The following is a 15,526-nucleotide window of genomic DNA, read 5'->3' as shown; positions in this document are numbered from 1 at the left end:
TAACAATGCAGAGAGGCATCGAACCACCACAGACATTTGGTGCTTAGAATAATAAAAAGACTATAAAATTAGATTAGTTGAGTCTAATTTGGAATTGGTATATTCCCTATGCACTCTCACAGCTCTTGGGTAGATAAAGCCTGAAGATTTAGTACTGTCAGGACAGAGGACTCCAACTTCCAGTAAAAGAAAAAACGGCATTCTGTGAGGTCACGGAGGGCAGCCCAGTGACCTCCAATGATTTACAGGCCTTTAGCTTAATGAAATTGTTTCAGTGACATGACGGTAAAAGCTCATAATGGATTGGATGCCCTAATGTAATGAAATTACTCCCTTCTGCCTTAAAAAAAAAAAAAAAAAAAAAAAAAAAGGGAAAAAAAAAAAAAAAAGGCGCAATTAATATTTACTGAGACCTGACAGGCTTCAGTGTGCGGGAGCGTGCAGCGCTGTCAGACAGCCGAGCAGCCCCGAGCAGCGTGGCAGCTGAGCAGGCGCTGCGAGGGGGTGGAGGGACACCTCGCTGACGGGGAAGCCCCAACCTGGCGCTCCGAGCCAGCCTTCATCCTCTCCCTTCCTTTCTGCAGGCAACTGGACAACAACCAGATCAGCTGCATCGAAGATGGAGCCTTCCGAGCCCTGCGCGACCTGGAGATCCTGTGAGTTGACTTGGTGCCGGGGCGGTGGGGGCTGTCCCCAGTGCGCTGCAGTGCTGGCGAGCCGGGGGGCTCTGCAGCCCCGCTGCCCACCTCAGCAGGTGCAGTCTGAGCCTTTCCCCGGGCTGGCCGTGCTGCTAATTAAACCACAATAGACGGATGCTGCGTGCGCTGGTGGGGAGCGCGGAGATCGCCGCGCTCGCTGCTGCGGGAGCAGATGGGCTCAGCAGCATTCCCGGGGTGTCCGGCGTGTGATCCGCAGCCAGAATCCTGCCCCGATGCCCAGCACAGGATGGGTAACAGGTTCATGGGGAGCGATGCTATGAGATGGGTGACCGCTGCCCTAGACAAAAGCAGTTTGGAAGGTGTTCGGTGTGTAAGAGGGAGGAGAGACGGGCGCTTGGCAGGCTTGTTCAGTGCAGTCATTGGCTTTTGGGGAGGATCCTTCTCTGAGGGCTGAAATAACACCACGTTGTGCTCTTCATGTACCACAAACTTTACACATAGGCTGTTAAAGCTGCAGCACGTACTGAGAAAAAGGTTTTGACAGTGAAAGCTGACTCTACCAGAGAAGCAGCATATTATATTTAGAGTGCTGTCATTGTAATGTAAATTCAATATTACCCTGAACTTGGTATCTGTGCAGATAATTCGCTTATTACTAATTGTAACTTGTTCACTTAAAGACCTTTTTAGAATAGGTTTTCGCAATATGAACTGCTGTAAAGCTTTCCCTCTCACCCAAAAGTTAATCCTGCAAAGCTGAGTGTCAATAGTCATTAAAGCACATAATTCTGAGCCGAAATGGAGGGGGGCGGGAAGGACACGCGACCTCTCCAAAATTCAATCCCTCTTCGTCCACCGTGAGTTAATGGGAGAGCAGCCCTGACCCAGTGCACACCTTCCTACAGCAGGGAAGGCCTGCCTGGCTGCTGCAGAGCTTGCCCTTAAATTACACGGGATGAAACAGCAAATGGTAGGTGGATAAAATAAGCACCTGCCTCAGACACTGCTGGCACCTGGAGACTCAGCAGAGTCACGACGATGTCCTGGGCTCCTGAGAGGAGGCAGAGCAGCAGGGCTGGGTGGGCAGCCTGTGCCACACACGGGGGTCTGAACGCCCTGGTGATGCACAGGGCTGTTCCCAAGGGCTGGATCCAGCTCGGACTGATGCTCAGAGGAGCTCTGCCCTCCGTGTCAGCACAGGCTCAGCTGTCTGAGGGACCTGGGGGTGGCTGTGTCTGTCACGACCCCTCTGAGCCCTGTACCCCAGGCTGGGACCCTGATGTGGATCCCACAGAGTATGTGTTGCTCACATTGAGCCAGCAGAAGCTTTCTTATCTGGGAACTTATGTTATCAACAGTATTGTTTGAATTCTATAGTAATAGCACTTTTCAGGAAAAGTAATGTGTTACCACTATAAAATTTTACTTGTCTGTCAGATTGAAAAGTCTACTGTGTGGTGAAAGAAAAGGAGAAAGGAAAAAAAATTGGAACTCCTCTAAAATTGGGTTGTTTTTTTTTTTTTCCCCTTTTGATAGACTGTCTATATCTGCAGAGTGAATCAGTCCTCCACTAACAGCAGACTGTGCTATAACTTTCACTAAATAGGCTGGACAGTAAATGGAGCCCTTTTTTGCAATATACTGAGTTCTGCAGGCTCCGCAGAAGTTGCTGGGAGCATTGCATTCCTTCTCCTCAGGATGTAGTAAATGCTGAATTAGTTTATTTACCTGTCTGTTTTTAATTGGTTACTTCTATGCCAGTTATTTATGGGTGGAAAAGATGAGGAGATGAGGATATAGAAAATAGATCATAATCAGTTATTTAGTGCATTTTTAATTTTCAGCACAGAAACACTGCTACAGGAAAAATAATCAATATTAATTCTAAAAGATGATAAAACAAATTGATAGTATCTATTTCTAAGCTTATTTTTCTTGCAGTCACAAAATGCATGTTTTATACTTCCAACATAATCTGAATTTTTCCCTATGTTTTTCTTCAAAGAAAGTCTGAGAATTTAATCTATCAAAATAAATTTGCTAAATGCCCCAGAGAATATATTTTTAGTTGTAAAACAGTCATAAATGTTAAAATGTACAGCGATCTGAACCATCAAGGAACATTAACAAATGAAAACAAATTTCAACATTTCAGACCCACTGTGTATTTTATGCAGGTATATTTTAACATAAAACGCAGTATGTAGAAAACATTCAATGATTCTTGCAAAAATAAATCTAATTATCTGTTTGAACAGCTTGCCAGAGTACCAAATAATGTATCTCTTCTTTATCTTACTGGTTTCATGTGACCTTTCTGATATTCAGTGTTTCCATTCCTGTACTTTTCTCCTCACACACAGCCTGTCTACAGAGTTCTAAATTTTGTCTATAACTTGGGGCAGAGCCGTGCTCAAAAAATAAACTAAGAATACTTTCTTTAGAAACACTTTGGTTTCTGAATTGCATGTTTCATTCACCTTGAGCTCCTCAAAAAAAAAATGACTGCAAGGAGCTTGGTGATTCAGTAGCTTTATAGTAGAAAGAGAAGGAATTTTTGTGCAGAAGGAATTTTCAGTTATCCTTCAAAATGCAGAGCACGCCGTGACCCGTGCGACGTATTTCTTCTTTTCAACAAGTTGTTTTCATTTACTGTTCTCATTTTCTTGTTTTGCGTTATAAATATGTTCCCGTACCAACTAATAGCACAGAGGCAGAGATGGAAACAAGGCTGAAATTTGTGCCTAACACGAGAACTTGGCGTGGTGCAGGGAGCTGTGAACTTCAGCCGCAGCTGGGAATGGGCCAGGGCGCGGAATGCGCCTGCCAGCGCCATCGCGCTCTTGGTCACCTCTGTGTTTGGGAGCCTCTGTCTTCCCATGACACAAAAAGTGTCACAGATTTTATGGCCCGACCTACCTAGACCCTAAAGCAGGTGCTGTATTCTACTGCTGACTCTGAGTTTTGGGTTAAAAGATGCAAAAATGTTGAGTATAAAGCGCTTTGGTGCCTTCTCTTGATGGTCTTTGCCTACCCAGCAAGTTGAAATAATGTCTGAGAAATGAACTGCAGAACTGATGGACTTAAACATCCTGTCCTGGACGTTCTGCATTGGGGCTGGCTTTTTCATTCTTGTCTCTGATGTCCTGAACAGATTATCATGAAGGGTTTGTTTTCTAGCTGTTGATAAAATAGGAAATTCTTATTGTTAACATAATTCCTGTGTCCCTCTTTTTATAAGACGATAAAAAATATTTCAATGGGTTTGGTCTTGCATTCCAAGATGCAGAAAAGTGCGTGCAACAATTGAAACAGCAATAAAATGTAAAATGGGCATGTGTTTGTAAATAAGTGGCAAAAGCTATTAACTGTCTTAAGACTTATTGGCATAGAAATGCACAGAAAAGTTGAAGAAAATTGGTAATTTTTCTAATTAAAGATTTTTTAGTAGGAGAAGGTCTCTGCTTAATTTTTACTTATGTCCTGTGGCAATATCTGGCAATAACAGTATTATTGAGAAATACCTGTTACTGTAGCTGTAAGTATGATTCAAGGTTATTAAAAAACCCTCAAGACCAAACCTAAAACCCAGTGTAGTCTTCAAAATTATCAGCGACTATTCCTTGTGGTTTGACAATATGCTGTTCATACACTTTGTAGGTTAAAAATTAGTCCATGGTTTTATATCCAAATGCCCAAAATTATTAAGGATATGAGATAAAACGTGTCTAGGGTTCAGAATTTCACCTCCAGTCTCTTAGGACACATGAATAAAAGAAATTAATTTCAAGATGGTCCAACAAGCTCAAACTGGATAAACTGGTACTATTGAGTGCCTGAGCATACTAGTGTCATTAGACTGGGAGGGCTGAACCATTTTTCTCAGTAAGAAAGAGAATTCAGTTTAGCAAAAAGCCCATTAATTTATTTGTCATTGTTTTCTCTCTCTGGGGTAACGGGAAAACTGTGCGGTGGCATGGGAGTTGTACTGTGTGGACAGCACAGAAAGAATTACAAGTCACTGTTGACAACTTAGGTGGAGTGTTTCCCTTTTTTTTTATATTGTAAAAGCTGTTTTTCTCCAGCTTTATAATGACAGCCAGAGGGTACAGAGCTTGAACACATTCTGTTTGTTGCATAAGATTTTATCATACCAAGAGCTAATCCTAGGAGGTCTGTGGGTAGTATTCTGTTAAAGAAGGCAAATGGGTTCTTGCTGTATAGAGCTAGTACAGAATGATTTGGGGGTTTGTTTGTTGTTAGCCACATTCATTGTACGTCTTTTATAGCATATGGCTGAGTCTGCAAGTCCTCCCTCCTGAGTTTTATCTGCCTTTGGAATGAATGAGCACTGAGTGTCATTGAGTCCGTAGCTGCACACGCTCAGGGATCCACCAGTCCACTTTGGGTGCCTTAGTGTGAAAAATCCTCTGAGTTCATCCACAAGTAATGATGAAAAAGTGCAAGTATAGTCTTCCAAATATTTGTGACTTCAGTTCCAAATGAGCCCTAAATGTATTATATTAAAAAGATAACGTCTTCTAATTGCAAAATATAATAAAGGTAAATAAAATTGCACCACCTTTCCTTTCCCAAAATCTTGAAGTAATGGAGAGAAATTAAAATTCTTCTCTCTTATATGCAAAACCTTTTCTCTCCGAATATTTCTGCCACACTCTTCTTCCTGCTCCATGGCAAACCCACAAAACCACAAAGCTGTAAGGGCTGTGTCGATGTTTTCGAACTTTGACTCGGAGCTGTGTCGATGTTTTTGAGCTCCAACTCGGCCCGAGCCGCGTCGGGTGGGACAGAGTCGGTCTGTCACATCAGCCTGGCCTGCAGCCCCAGTTCTGTGCATTGTCTGCCACACCCAGGCATTGCAAGTGTTTTACCAGCGAGTAAAAATTGGGATTATTCCTGCCGTCCTTGCTTGGATTCAATATGTTCCTCTTATAAACGATTCTTTCATCAAAGCTCTAGTCTGTGCAATTTCTAAAGGCGATGTCGTGGGTGAGTGTGATTGTAATGCACACTGCCTTTTGTCGCAGCAAACTTTTAAGAACTTTTCTGAACATGAATCAATATTTTGTGCCACAGCCAGGATTTAATTGTGCCTAGGGTTGCCTCTGTATGCTGAACACTCAGTTATATAGTCAGTTTTACTTATTTGCAAAATGCTATTCTGGACATGTCTTAACTAGATAGAAGATTTTTATTTGCTTTCACAACCTGGAGAGACGGGGAGCGAAAGTCATGACATAATTGTAAATATATGAGATGTCATTGCTTAATGAAAGCCTGAAAATGCCACACAAATGTGATTTCCTCCTCTATTTTGCTGCAAATTACGATAGGTTGAGGCAATCAGGATCAAATTTGAACTCTGTAAATCATGTTCCTATAACTGATACCAATGTGCCTAAATACAATGATGAAAATGAGAATTCTTTGTCAAATGATGTGCTAGTTTTAGATAGCTAGTTTACTTATTCTTGAGTACAGTGAAATTTAAATTATTTCTGTTTTTAATTTATAGTTTTTTGTGATTTGGGTTTTGGGGTTTTTTTGTTTTTTTTTTTTTTTTTTTTTTTGGTTTGTTTTTTTGTTGTTGTTGATTTGTTTGGAGTTGTTTTTTTTACCTGAGGGTGTGTATTAGCTCAAATGTATGCAAATTAATAAAAACAATTTAAAATCTTTACTATTTCATCAGTCAACATGGAAAAATGATACATGTAATAAAAAGTAATGGAAGGGCGTAGCCATTGGCAGTTAATACATGTACCTGCTTGGTAAAATTAGGTGAAAAACAATGAATTTGGCATTTCTAGGAGTATCTACAGTTTTCTATGTTGAGTTTGTATCACAGACAATCAAGTTATGCAAGAGGAAGTCAACAGTTGGTTTGGCAATAGAGAAATAGTGTGCCCAGAGTACAGAGGTATCAGTAGACAAATGGGAATTTCCTCTTCTCTTCACTCTGTTTTTTGTTAGACTGTCCCTTGGTTTCTTCTCTTCCCATTCTTCCTGCCTCCTGTATCGCTGTCTGTAAGGGAAGGAGAAAGGCTCCCAGAGAATCTGCCTGTGGTTACTACAAGGTTTCAGTTACATAAATAGTCAGAGATAAGATTAACTGCAGAAATGTCTTTTTTCAGGTGAACTTGTAGAAAGTGCAGTGCCCCCGCAGTGGACCCTAGGGAAAGGAGATGCGTAATCAGCATGACGAGTTGATGGAGGGAAGATGAGGTGCATACGTGGTTGCTTGATAAGAAATGTTTTTATTTGCTGATGCATGTCTGTGGGAGATCTGGTGTCCCTGCTCAAGATGTGGAAATGAAATCTGAGATAACCTCTGTTGTACAGCAGATTACAAATGGGAGGTTGGAAGTACGGCATGGCGAAAGGAACACTATCCAGATGGCACCATGGTGACAGGCTTTATATCAAATACCAGCCGAGACAAAATAAGAGAGGCTAAGAGAGGGTCTCTGAAAATCGCTGATGCCTGTTACAGATATAATGTAATGCTCTCTTTATGGGGAGAATATATTTGCATACATTCATTGATCAATGATTTTGCTAATCCTGCCGTATTTCAGGCATGTCCTTGCAAATTGATGAACATTTCTATCAGTCCTTGGTCCGGATGCCTAATTATGTTACATATTTAGAAAGATGGATTTTTCCCTTCCTGGAGCATATGTAGTAGCTGAATGCTGTGCTCATTCTCCTTCCCTGCCCCATTAGTTTGGAGGGTTTTTTCCTTTTAAGAATAGCCTGGAGCCAAACAGGCTGCAGAACTTACCAAGATAAGAGCAGTGTCAGGTTAGAATTATTAGTTTCATGAATCACTGACCAGTCTGCTTTTTGAGGAAGCCAAGTTTTATGCGTTGTGTCGTTTAAGCCTGGTGCTGCAGTCACTGCTCCGAGAGATTCCAAAGTCGAAACTCCAGGTGATATAGAGATTTCTGGCACACCTTCTCTCCCATGATATTAATTGTTTCATTTGCATGCTCTGCTCATCTTGTGACCTGCCCTCCCTCCCCTTTGACTAATACAGTTTCTTCGTCAGTAATATAAAAGATGTAGAACAAGCATTTTGACTGTTGAAAGTCAAATGAATGTGAACGACTTAATCCAGAGGACACTCAGCTGGGTATTTCATGCTGATGTGCGGCTCAACACCTTAACCAAGAGCTGAGCTGAAGACTAGGATGGAATAAAACAACTTGCTGATAAAGTAGAGGCTGTGACACGCTTCTGGGGGAACATGACGAGCTCAAGGTGGATGAGCAGTCATTTTATGCCGCACTTTGCAGTTCATTGTTTCTATGACTCCCCGAAGCAGCAGGCTGACGATGCTCCAGGAGCTGGATGTGGTTCTGTTGGCACTAATGCAGCCTCTGTGGCTGGGGGGAGGTTGCATGCATGTGAACCACAGGTTCCTGTGATATCACTGTCAAATATCCTGAGGTGTCCTCAGCCCTCCTGCAACATGAGGGTCCAGAGCTGGTGAGGTGTGTAGGAACTCCTGCATCCTCTGAGCTCAGTCACAACAGCGAAAAATGATCAATATAAAAACATTTCAAAACACATAACTATTTCCCTTCTTTTTTTCTGTGTGCAGCTAAAGGCATTGTTTGTGACCAGTAGGGGGGTAGATGGTTTGTCTTTCTCAGACGTTGCTTTTGTCCCTTTGCTGTGCTAAGTACAACATAGACAAAAGCTCTGAGCTGTAGCCAGTCTTTGTTCAAGGGAGGGCTCAGAAGCCTGGAAAGAGAGAGTAAAACTGTGATGGGAGCTCTGAATACAAGGATTGTCGAGCTCCCAGTTGAAGCAAGATGTCAGATATTTTACCTTAAACTGTAGCTGCAGGGACCGGGGTACTATGCATTACATATTACTGGCATTATGCAATATTTTTAGCTGGGACAATAATATTGTGCCTGTAATAAATTAGAAATCAAATCAGTAATATGTAGATAGCTTGGAACTTCTTGGAAGTGAAATAGATAACTATATCTGTACCTGAAAAAAATGCATTGGTAAAACCTGCTTCTGATCTAAAGATCAAATAGTTTCTTTTTTCTCACTGTTCAAAAGGTTATGCGTATAATGTAGGTATATATGTGTGTATATGCGATGATGAGAGCATTTTAAAATTACGGTTAAAGCAAGAAAATTTTTTTTAAAACTTAAAAGGTAGGAATAAGATTAATATAAATTAGATTTTATTTATGTAGCTTATCTAGTTCTGGCCTTAGGAATAAAGACAATTTAAGAGCTGCTTTTAGGACAGAAGTATAAAATAATGTCAAAGTCATTGAAGAAAAATAATCACTATTTCTATGTTAATTAAGTTATCATAAATGAAGCAATTTCTTGTTAACTGGTTCAATATTTTTGAAGTAGCATCACATTTCTTTACGTCTAGAAAACGTACATTACGTTTTTATTTTGGGGTGATTAACCTGAATGCATTGGTTTTAGTCTTTACAAGCAATGGATAGCCATGCTTGGGACATCTGCACATCCTTAGAAACAAATCTAAAAATGCTGTAAGGCCATCCAGTAATCTTTGTTATAATATACCATGTTACTCGAGTGTTTTAGAGAGAATAGCTTGGTCAGTTGAAACAGCATCAATGGCTATGGAAATGATGTTCTCTTGTGCCATTAACTTTGTAAAATTGTTTTCATCCCCCTTGTCTTCTCAGTGCTGGGTGAGGTGAGCCTTCTTGGTGTGCAAGCACCAGACTGTCACTTGGAGTGGGCTTTATGTGGTGGTAAAGAGACCACAGCGCTAGCCAGGCTAATGGCTGTGCTGGAGGGCTGAAGCAGCACAGACTGGGCAAGTCTCCGTTTGCCACTAGAACCACGAGTTGTGTCTGAGAGCAGCAGGGCTTTGCTGGAGAAGGGAGTGTGGGGCACTTCCCTGGTTCATGGCCCCAGCGCGGGACGTGGCCGCTGCGATCGATGAATTGCCGCAATGCAGCATCTCTGCGACGGCGCTTTGGAGGCCGCCAGAAGCCCCCGTTGGTGCAGGAGGCGGTTGCGGGTTGGGCGGGCTCTGGGGAGGGGGAGCCCACGCTGCAGCACCCACGCTTCCTACTGGCTCCTTGGGCAATTCCAGTGGTGTCTTAAAAGGGTTGGGTCCATCCTGTCTGTGAGACATCCCGTCTTCCCATCCGCGGGAAGGGTGTTAGGAGCCAGGTGAGGCACTCCAGCCGAAACGGGTAGGACAGACCCTCCACAATGGCAGGTATATTTTATTTTGGGTGCATGCAGAGAAACAGTTATGTGTGAAGAACAGACTCCTTTTATTTAGCTACAGCTCGCGGTTGTAGAATATTCCTGAACAAATCATGGATGCGTCGAATGTTTTCTGTGTACGTTTTATTTTGTGTTTTTTCTCTGTGGACTGGAGGCAAATGAAACACTGTGAGTATTTGCTATTCAGATTATTATGGTTTCTTACCTGTATTGCATGAATATAAGCAGGTATTGCTGTTCTCATGGGCAGGCGGAGTTTTGGAGAAATGTAAAATTTGGAAAGATAGGCATTTTTAAACATATTGACCTTTTTCTTGTGTGATACAAGCACTGTCTAATGCCTTATTAAAATAAAGTCCTGATGGAAAGCAGATCCCTTTCCAGCTTTACCAAGAAACATAATTGTCCTTGTCTAGAAACTACGTGTAGTCTTTGTTTTTTCAAATAATTTCTTTCCTCTATAAATGTAACTTTTCCTTAACAACTGTCCATACATGCAAGTTTGAATTCACAGAATATGTGTATTACACATTCCCTATTTCATTCATGTGGATTTATAGTAGCCTGTATTTTAGCCTTAATTTCCAGCATGGATGAATTGCAGATAGGGACATGACATACCGTTAGAAAATAAAATTATTCCAGAAATACCTTCTCAATCTCTTGCACTTTGAGGAGGCAATTTTAGCAGATAAGGTGAAGTGTTTTTTCTTTAAAAGATTTTCTTGTTTTCTTTCCTCTGCTGTCCAAAGCCAGGAACTACCTGTATGGTTCTGTGCCACACTATGGTCATTGTCCTCTTGCTGGAGCTATGGAAGATCTCTTCCCGCTGCTCTCTCCCAGCGGGAATGCCAATGGCCTTGGAAGCTGAAGGGCAGCTGAGGCACTGAATCAGTGAGATATTTCCAGAGTAACAAGGGGCATTATTTTGCCTGCAGGACCTGTTGGTCCTGCTGTTGGGAGAAAATTGCGCCCAGGGATTCTGGCCGCCCCCTCTCTGTGGCTTCCCATCGCCTCCCCTTACAAGGTGTTGGTAGAACCTTTTACACTGACGCTTGGTTGAAGTGCCAGCAGTGCCGTGTCACTGGGGCTGGTGGCTCGTCCCCCTTTGTTCCCAGCGGGCAGCGCGGGCCCCGCCGGCGCTGCCGCATTGCGGCATTGAGGTGGCCCCGGGCTGGCACGGTGACCATCCCAAGGAGACTGAGCATGGCCACAGCGCACCAGCAGTGGATGCACAGTCCATTTTTGTCACTTTCCTTACCTCAGAAAAGGCAACTAATTTCTGTCTGCCACTCGGAATGGCTTTTCTGTTGGTGGTGTGTTACTCGGAGGAGTACGGAGGGCTGTGTTCATTCTGGGGCAAGGCTGTAAGAATAGAGAATAGAATAGAATTTTTTTACCATAAAGCTGTAGCATTAAGGCTGCAGTGTACTCAGGACAAATTAAAACATGGCTTTGAAGAATGATACCATTCCTTTCTGATCCAGTGTTAACCAATTTCTTTAGAATGTCTTTTGGTGAAGTCCTGTAAGGAAATAGTAACACTCAGCTGACTGAAAGCTGAAACCTTTTACCTTGGAAATCTCCATCATTAAAAGCCATCAGGCTGAACAAATGATCAAAGTCCTTTCAAATTTTGGAGTCGAACTGTGTTAGTTTGAATTGGATTGTGTTTATAAAGCTGTTTCAGCTTCAGAAAGGACTAACCTGAAACAACTCTTTAGGCAGGGACCTGAGAAACTTTTATTTTGCTGAGGAGCTGATGCAACAAATACAAGGTTTGTATAATTTGACTTCATGCTGTTGATTCTTTTTTGTCTTTTCCATAAATTCACTCTGGTAGGCTTCCAGACCTCTGTATGTATTGAGAACCCAGTCCTGTTTCCACTGATTTTGTTAGGAGCAACACAGAATCCATAAACCACAGCTCCTGACTTGCATGCAGTTGGGGGACACCAAGAGCCATGTTTGGTATGAGAGATCTCTCTATAACCTAAAAAAAAAAAAAAAACCAAAATCAACTCTACTTAACAATGAATTTATATTAAAGTGAAACAATTGTATTGTAAGTTTATTGTATTAATTCATTGAACGAGAGTTTTTCAAATGAATCTACAAATCAAAATTTAGGGGAGTTTAAATGTAATGCAATTATATGTTTGATTTCTGTGGTTCCTGCAAAAATCTGTGCCTAAATAAATGGATTGCAGGGACTAGATTCAGTCTTTGCTGAAATCAGCAGTGGGATTTGTTCTGACTTGAGCAGACATTGGTCGAGGTATTATGACAATTGGAGTCGTTCCCAGTGGTTTTAGGCAATAATATCAGCCCTGAAATTTGGTACCATAGAGAAACATCAAAACCACCCTAATGATGTAAAAGATTTACTCAGTGTTCACATAAATACTTTTATTTCCAAATCAAAATTGTGGATGTAATTGGGACTTAGAGCCACAGCAGGCATTCCCAATACAGTGTACTGAAAACTGTGTTGCCTTTGGGTAAAGATCTAAGAAAATTTTTTGATTCAAAAATAAAAAGGAAAGCCAGTGTTTCATTTGCAATTTTTGAGTTTAGAAGAAAAACTCATTGGAGAATCCTTCATTCAAAAATAAAGCAGTGGCAGAATATTTTCAGCCTGCATTGTCTTTGCACCAATGTTTTTATATTTTAATTCAGGCTGAATGGAATTTGTATTTTCTGCCTAGAATTAAAGTGCCATGTAAAAGATTGAAAAGCTGATTGAAACTTCTCTAAAAAGCTTTTTCAACTCTCACTAGGCATAGATGTTAGAAAGAATTGGGAGATGCAACTGGTACATGTATTTTGTACAGCTAATAGAGGTGATTTGATTGTGTGGGAAAATAGCAATGTCTTTTAGTGCACAGAAAGAGCAGCTTCCTCTAGGGGAAGCAATAAGACATTTCATATAAAACCACGTGAATGACAGCCTTGATTTAACATCTAACAAAGTACACAATTAAATTTGTACCCACTTTCTCTGTATAAACTTTATTATGTTTAATTTTATGTTATCCTGTTCTCTATCTTGTTTTGGAATATTTTATATATTTGGGTGTTGGTGTGAGCAAGTAAATTCAGGCATAATGATATGTACATGCATATCTAACATAAAATCATGGCTAAAGGTAGCACCAGAAAGGTTTGGCCATACCAAAGTCCTTCATTTTGCTCATGCTTGATTTTTTCTGGCCTCTTGCCCATTTCCACTGATTCCCAGTCCCAATCTCTTTAGCTGGATAACTTGCCCAACATTTTCTTGCTGCAAGTCCTCTTTATCCCTCTCCCCTGCTCTTAACCTTAGCTCTTGAGCTTGCCCATCCCAGAGACTCCAGCCAAGGCACAGCCAGATTCCAGGGAGAATTAATGCAGTAATTACAGGACATAAGTTAATATGTCCTAAAGTTATCACTGTGGGCAAGTGTGAGTATCCTGGTTCTTGCCAGGTGACAAAACAGGCATTTTAAACAAATAATCTGTTATTATAATACTCAGTTTCCCTAAATCCTGATGTTTTTGAAAGGATTCTCACTCCTTCAAGGGGAAAAATAAATCTGCCTTAAACATCTGGCCTTTATAATAAACTTACATAGTTAAAATCTGACAGTTATATGCAAATTAAAATTAGTCACAGAATGGGAAGAACCAGGCATTTGTAGCAGTAAACACTGGCGGCAATTTTGTGCATAATTCTATGCTAAGTTTATTTATTTTTTCCTTACATTTCTAAAACAAAGGTTTTCTTTCCTCTGTATCCTTGAGATATTCATATTTCTGATGTCAGCTTCCCAAGTTAACGATGCTGGAGCCTCTCACAGCAATGTGAGTCACATTGCTGTGATGAGAACATTTGTGAACACATTGTCAAAAGACTAATACTAGAACAGAAACCACAAATTGGCAACCAGTTATTTTTATTTCAGTGGCTTCTTCGTGTCACCTGGAGACTATTTAGACCATTATTTGCCTGGGCTAACGTGTTTAAAAATAGCACTTTCCTGGTGCCAACTCATTTTAGAGTTGGGTACAAATATTGAGACAAACCCCCAGCTGTTATTGCTTGTGCTGCTAATTTGAGGTGTCAGCTCAGAGCTCTGCTGCTCCATGTCAGTGAATAAGGCCCCTTGTGAGATCATTATGTTTCCTAACAGTGCCGAGTAACGGATTAATCAGTGCAGCATCACTTGCTTTCATTATCTGCCCACATGGTGGTTGTGGGCTTTAACTTAAACAGTCTGTGGTGAGATCAAGGAATCGAGTACAAGAGGCACTCGGGGCTCACCACAACTCAGAGGAGATGCAGTTGAGTTTTGGGCATTGCCTAACAAGCAAACCTTGGATGCCATGAAAGTCAAGGGTGACTGAATTCAGTGCTGAGATATGGAGTGCTAAGGCCACCTTGGTTTTTCATCAGAGCCCAAATGAAACAGTAAATATTTAATTCAATGCAAATTCCTCCTGACCTGTATGAAAAATAGCTCTTTACAGCTATTGGAAATATAGCTTCTTTTGCCCTGCAATCTGAAAGTTAATTACAAACATTAATTATGGCAGTGTATGAAACTCAAGTTCTGCATTTATTACTAAATATAGATTTAGATTCACTTTTTGGAATTGTTGCTGTTAGTTTTATTGGGTGCTTTATGAGGGCTGGAGGGGGTCAGAATTTGTCATCCACTGTCCCTCCCTGGGGCAGGCCCATCCAGTGCCATTCCTGACAAGGATTTATTTAGTATCTTATTACAGGCTTCCTCCTGATGGCTGCACACTCTGTAACAGCTCTTATTTTTCTGTTCTTATTGTAAGGAACATTTTCCCTATATCTAATGAAAATCCCTCTTTCTGAAATTTAAACCTGTTACTGCTTTGCTTAACCCCTGTGTGAATACAAGGAACAGAGGGGTTCCTTTTCCTTTGCAGTGGCAAAGTGTTTTTATGTAGTTGGATGGAGGCTTAAAAGTAAGTGATGTGAAAAGTAAGTGATGTGAAACACAGAGGTCTAAGGTAAAGGCACTGTTAGTGCTAAATTATGCTGCTGGTCATCTCCCAAATTCATGTTTCATCTCTGTATTTCAGACAGATCCTGAGGTCCTCCTTTTATGTGCATAAATACTGATGGTGATGTCTAATCTTGCATAGCCTCAACAGTTTCACTCCACATGTACACTGGGAAAAAAAGATTCCTTCACTCTTATTTACCACCACTACACACACAGACACCCCCCCAAAGCTTTGAGGTCTTGGATAAGTCATGTTTCTGGCACTGCCAAACACAGAGTAGTGTTGTCTTCTGAGCTCCACTGGCAACTTAGGCAAAGCTATTCAGCTTTTTTATTTTCTCTTTTTTTGCCTCACTTCATCCACTTCAGAGTAGATGTAACATTATCAAAAAAACTATTAGCACGAGAGGCTTAATTATGCTTGGAGATGCCTTGGTTAAGTGTGAATGAATTTCCTGGTCTCATTTAGTGGATGTATAGTTGCACTGGGGATAGGAGCTGGGAGCCATGGCAGTAATCTGGGAGTATGACAGTAATTCACTCCTGGGAACGTTCCCAGCTGCAGACACACCATTT

General features: G+C 41.3%; 1 protein-coding gene across 2 annotated transcripts in view; it reads left to right on the top strand.

Annotated features, from left to right (window-relative positions):
• The window catches only part of SLIT3 (slit guidance ligand 3), a 482,283-nt gene that overhangs the window by 266,034 nt on the left and 200,723 nt on the right, over window positions 1–15,526 (top strand). For both annotated transcript variants that reach the window (XM_031506038.2, XM_031506039.2), the window contains one exon: window positions 585–656. In XM_031506038.2, coding sequence (XP_031361898.2) covers window positions 585–656 — 72 coding nt within the window. The remainder of the gene's footprint in view (window positions 1–584; window positions 657–15,526) is intronic.

This window comes from Lonchura striata, chromosome 15, assembly GCF_046129695.1.
Source record: "Lonchura striata isolate bLonStr1 chromosome 15, bLonStr1.mat, whole genome shotgun sequence".
NCBI classification, from domain to species: Eukaryota; Metazoa; Chordata; class Aves; order Passeriformes; family Estrildidae; genus Lonchura; species Lonchura striata.
Note: the sequence above shows the minus strand (reverse complement) of the source record. Positions and strands in the feature narration are given on the sequence as shown.